At 34.3% G+C, this 5,174-nt stretch overlaps 1 protein-coding gene across 1 annotated transcript; it reads left to right on the top strand.

The window, feature by feature from the left end:
- Positions 1-627: 627 nt before the first annotated feature.
- On the top strand, positions 628-4,273 carry LOC145135679 (NAC domain-containing protein 7-like). The gene is made up of 4 exons (XM_079069929.1): positions 628-923; positions 2,769-2,956; positions 3,077-3,351; positions 3,477-4,273. The coding sequence occupies exons 2-4, from the start codon at positions 2,797-2,799 to the stop codon at positions 4,152-4,154; spliced, it is 1,113 nt and encodes a 370-aa protein (XP_078926055.1). The 5' UTR covers positions 628-923; positions 2,769-2,796; the 3' UTR covers positions 4,155-4,273.
- The last annotated feature ends 901 nt before the right edge of the window (positions 4,274-5,174 follow it).

Here is a 5,174-nt window from a genome sequence, read left to right as displayed (position 1 = left end):
GTATGCTATTATTTTAGGACAAATTAAAAAATAAACATGAATTATTAATATGGAACGAAAAGAGTAAAAAAAAACAAGAAAAGAGAGATTAGTTTACATTCTAACATTATAATAAGCTTGATACCTTTGCTTTACATTAACAAAATGTTATGAAATGAATTATTTAATTTGAAGCTGTTGATCAAACGCTAATTAGACATTTAGCGAAAAATAATTGAGAAAAAAACCAAATAAGAAGTGAAAATAAGCAAAACACACAGTTAGGGTCTTCGTCAGTAGCGGGTGGGTGGCATATAAATTTACCCGCAAAAATCTTCCCCACCAATTTAGCCCTATCCCGACCCTGAAAGACAAAGACAACTTACACTTTTTTTGAAATAACAATCACTCAACTCTCTCTCTCTCTCTCTCTCTCTCTCTCTCTCTCTCTCTCTCTCTCTCTCTCTCTCTCTCTCTCCCCCCACTCTTTCTCTCTCTAGCTCTCTCTTTCCCACTCTCTGTCCCTCTAGCTCTCTCTTGGCCTTTACTTACCCATAAGCCATCATCTCTCATCATTAGGGTTTTGTTTCTCTCTCTTGTCTCTTGATGTTGTTCTTGTTTGTTTTGTCCTATATAACCCTATTTCTATGGCATTTTCCCATTGGACCCTTTTCATCTTTCCCTTTTTAGCTTCTTCCTCTTGAATCAAATGCTTCACATCGGCTTCAATTCCCAAGATCAGACAACCTTAATCGTCTTGTCTTCCGTCTTTAATTCGTCCCCAGTTTCTTCCTGCATGTGTGGAGCTTCCCTACTTCAATTCATCGAAACCATAACTAATTCAATTCTTCATCAATCCTCATGAAACGGACATCAGATCTCTATTGCTATCGATATCTCAATCTAGAAGCTTTCATTCTTGAATAACTTATCAAGAACAATCGGTATGGACTCGCTTCATTAAGGGTCTTTCAAAATAAGTTTTTTTGAATTATTTTATGATATATTACTAGAACAATGATTGATCTTACAGCATGCTCATTGTGTATATGAACAAGAGATTATATATACTACAGTGCGAAAAAGTATATCAACACAAATTAGTGCCACCTTTGTGCGTGTGTCTGCTAGAATTATGAGTTTTGATTAATTATTACGTCTCCAATTGAATTTCACCACAATGGATCGATTCGCATGCTCTATCCTCCCTCTTTTTCTTTATTATAAACGAGGATGGATCAATTAAGCTTTGCAGTATTTCTGTGATCATTAAAAAAGAAACACTCCGTCTTCATCAATAATTGGATATTGGATATAGATATATCTGCATGTTTGTTGTGGGGAAAATCTGCGTCCTTTATCACATACAATACCCGATTATCACAGTTCCAAGTCTCAATATGCCTTCTAACATTACTTCACTTTTCTTGTTCTTTTCGAAGTATGTTATAGTTCATGGATTAAGGTGTTTGTTATCATGAACAATAACTCATCATGGTGGATCGATATGCCACATAAAATTTCTCTATGTAGACTGAAAGAGTCAAATGAATCGGCCGGTTTTTTAGTTAAGTATTTTATAAACTTGAAGTTTGAATATTTTCTCTTTTGCACTTTGTTCTTAAGCATATATAACACGATGTAATATAATTGATTCAAATGGTCTAAGTTTTCTTCATCTTAAATTCTGGAACTATATTTATTTAGAGTAATGTTACCTTATTTTGATCAAAAAATTTCTTAATTAAGCATGTATAATCTTTAACATCAAAAGTACATATAATGCATGTATTTCTTTTCTTATATATATATATATATATATATATATATATATATATATATATATATATATATATTCATTTCAAAATACGAATTCCCCTTCTATTCTTCTCTTATTACATGTCTTGTTTCTATATTTAGGGACGTTATAGAGTTAGCATTGTTATTTGCTTTCATGAGAGAGAGAGATCTAGAGAGAGAGTGGGAGAAATTAGATTCCAGCAGAAACTAAGGCTTTCATTTTTGATTAACATTGTAATTTTAAAGAAAGAGATTTCATCCGTGATCATCAAATCCAGGACCTTTGGACTTCGTAGCTAGGGATCGGTCTTGAATTTTCATGGGTCATGAATAATCCCATCAGCCTTAATTAGTTTTTTCTTGTATATATAGTTCTGATGTTAAACTTCATGTATCCCTTCAAATACAAGCATTGGATCAATATGGAGTACTGAGAGATCTACTTTTTCTGAAGTTCTAGAAAATTGACATCATTACTCGCATCTACCAACATGTTGATTCTTATATCATCGAAAAACAATGGCTTCCCTTCTTCTCTCGGGGTTTCTTTTTGTTCTTTCTCATAAAATTTACATTAACTGATCAAAAAATCATAGTTGTACGTTACACCATACCATGCAGAACTTACTTTTGTTAGTAATGCGTTATATATTTGCTGTATTTAATCAACCATATTTCAATGCACATTTAACAAATTGCTGATCATACAAAGTAAAATAGATCGCATTAATTATCGGAGCCTGCAAATGGTTCTATTTGAGTACTGGACTTGAACTTTCATACACTTGTTATTCGAAGGGCTAAGCTACCCTTCATACCCTTCACTCATTCAGTCTCTCTTTATGTACATCAAAAACTATTATTTAATTACAGAATTGAAGAAATATTATTACACTGATCAGATCAAATACAATATCTTTTATGTACAGTATTTTTTTTTTTCATAACTAAATTGATCGATCAAATCAAATTGGATTGCATGCATGCAGGTTCTAATTTCTATAAGATCGAGGAGATATGAACACTTTTTCACATGTACCTCCTGGTTTCCGGTTCCATCCAACCGATGAAGAACTTGTTGATTACTACCTTAGGAAAAAGATCAACTCAAGAAGGATCGACCTAGATGTCATTAGAGATATCGATCTTTACAAAATCGAGCCATGGGATCTTCAAGGTAGACATATTTAAATGAGTATAAATACTCATTCTTTAGATTCAAATAATTTTAACAACCATATGATAATGTATATATTCTAGCTACCAACATAATGCTAATTTTCAAGTTTAAATATAGAGCTGTGCAGCCTAGGTACCGAAGAACAAAACGAATGGTATTTTTTTAGTCATAAAGATAAGAAATATCCAACTGGAACTCGCACGAATAGAGCTACAACAGCAGGATTCTGGAAGGCTACAGGAAGGGATAAGGCAATTTACTCGAAGCAAGATTTGGTTGGGATGAGAAAGACATTAGTCTTTTATAAAGGTCGTGCTCCCAATGGACAAAAATCAGACTGGATAATGCATGAATATCGCCTTGAAACTGATGAAAATGCAACCACAACTCAGGTGATCACTGCTGACTTTCTCTATTTCAAAAACAAAAAAAAAATTGAATTTTCTTCATCACCAATGGATCAGAGTTCTTTATTCTATCAATTAACTAGATTCACTTCTCTTGATCACGAAATCAGGAAGAAGGATGGGTGGTTTGTAGGGTGTTCAAGAAAAGATTACCGACAATGAGGAGAGCAAGTGAACATGAATCGCCAATTTGGTATGATGATCATCACGTCTCGTTCATGCCAGAAGTTGATTCGCCAAACCAAAACAACTCTCAATCGCACTTGGTTAACCATAATTACCAATACCCTTATGGTTCTTGCAAGAAAGAATTAGATCAGCTTCAAAATTACCAGATTACCCCTGATCACTTCCTCCAACTCCCTCTATTAGAGAGTCCAAAACTGCTCCCCACCTGTAATTCTTCCATGCCCATGTATGGTGTTAACATAAACCATGCTGGAAGTATCAACTATCACTCATCCTCACTCACACAAGATAAAAACAACAACAACAACAATATTCATGATAATCAGGATCAAAATGTAAACAATCCAGTTATGGATTGGCGAGTTCTTGACAAGTTTGTCGCATCACAGTTGCTTAGCCAAGGTGATGTTTCAACGAAGGAAAATAATTACTCGAATGTGAAAGAGAACAGTCCCATCTTCCATTCACACAATGATCATGACGAATCAAATTCTGAGCTCATCACACATCTGAACAAGCAAGAACACGAACTGTTGAGCGTGCCAGAAGATGATGCATCAAATTCTATCTCCAGTTGTCACATAGATCTGTGGAAATGAAGAAAAAGATCGTTCTTCTCCAAGTTATTAATTTGCAAATATAGAAGCAAATTTGAATTGTTTATGTAAATAATAAAGATATAAAGTGCTATATATACATGTAACGTTATTAACATTTATACCTGGTAAGACAATATTCCCTTAATTAATTAGTGTGAATTAAGTTAATGATATCATAACTAAAACTCAAGGGACTGTTTGATGAATAGTATATTTTAGGCATGGGGGTCGTCTTAATTGTTGTGTGTCTTATGATTATTACTTGGGATAAAAGCATTATTTGTTATAAATGTAATGGGCTCTTATAATCTGACAGACGCATGCATGCTCTATTTTATGTTTTTCACATTTTCTTTATTCAAGCTTTAGAGTATCATATATCATTCATCATATTGTTGAGAAGCACTCGATGGTGAACCACAGTAGATTTTTCAGTTTTTGCTCAGTGCGTGCTCCATTTATTTGACAACGATCATGCAAACTCTCTTTGGCTAAAAGGATCTTCTATATATACGATGAAAGAAATACAACCAACCCTCACGTATATATTAAGCAAAAAGTTATAAAAAAGATGTGTCATGAGTTAACACAAACATCTAGTGTAAGAGACAACACATGGGAAAAAGAGAAGCGTGCATACATAGATACATGTACTGATACAGGCATACATGCATATGTAGCTAGGGTTTCTACATTTAGAAATATGTTTACAAATATTCAGCTTTTTTAGGGTACTCAAAAGGAAATGCAGTATGCTTATTGCTAAAGTTTGCATCTACGGAGACACGGATAGATAGGGTTTGATGTGAGTGTTTGTGTCTGTGTATGTGTGTGTGTGTGAGGGAGAGAGAGAGAGAGAGAGAGAGAGAGAGAGAGAGAGAGAGAGAGAGAGAGAGAGAGAGAGAGAGAGAGAGAGAGAGAGAGAGAGAGAGAGAGAGAGAGAGAGAGAGAGAGAGAGAGAGAGAGAGAGAGAGAGAGAGAGAGAGAGAGAGAGAGAGCGCTTGATGATTATGCCAACAA

This window comes from Lactuca virosa, chromosome 9 (genome assembly GCF_052849685.1).
Source record: "Lactuca virosa cultivar CGN04683 chromosome 9, Lactuca_virosa_CGN04683_v6, whole genome shotgun sequence".
In the NCBI taxonomy this organism is placed as follows: Eukaryota; Viridiplantae; Streptophyta; class Magnoliopsida; order Asterales; family Asteraceae; genus Lactuca; species Lactuca virosa.
Note: the sequence above shows the minus strand (reverse complement) of the source record. Positions and strands in the feature narration are given on the sequence as shown.

Coding starts and splice junctions, on each gene's coding strand:
- LOC145135679 (XM_079069929.1), top strand. CDS start 2,797: ATGAACACTTTTTCACATGTACCTCCTGGTTTCCGGTTCCATCCAACC. Junction 2,957..3,076: donor CGAGCCATGGGATCTTCAAG/GTAGACATATTT, acceptor GTTTAAATATAG/AGCTGTGCAGCCTAGGTACC. Junction 3,352..3,476: donor AAAATGCAACCACAACTCAG/GTGATCACTGCT, acceptor TCACGAAATCAG/GAAGAAGGATGGGTGGTTTG.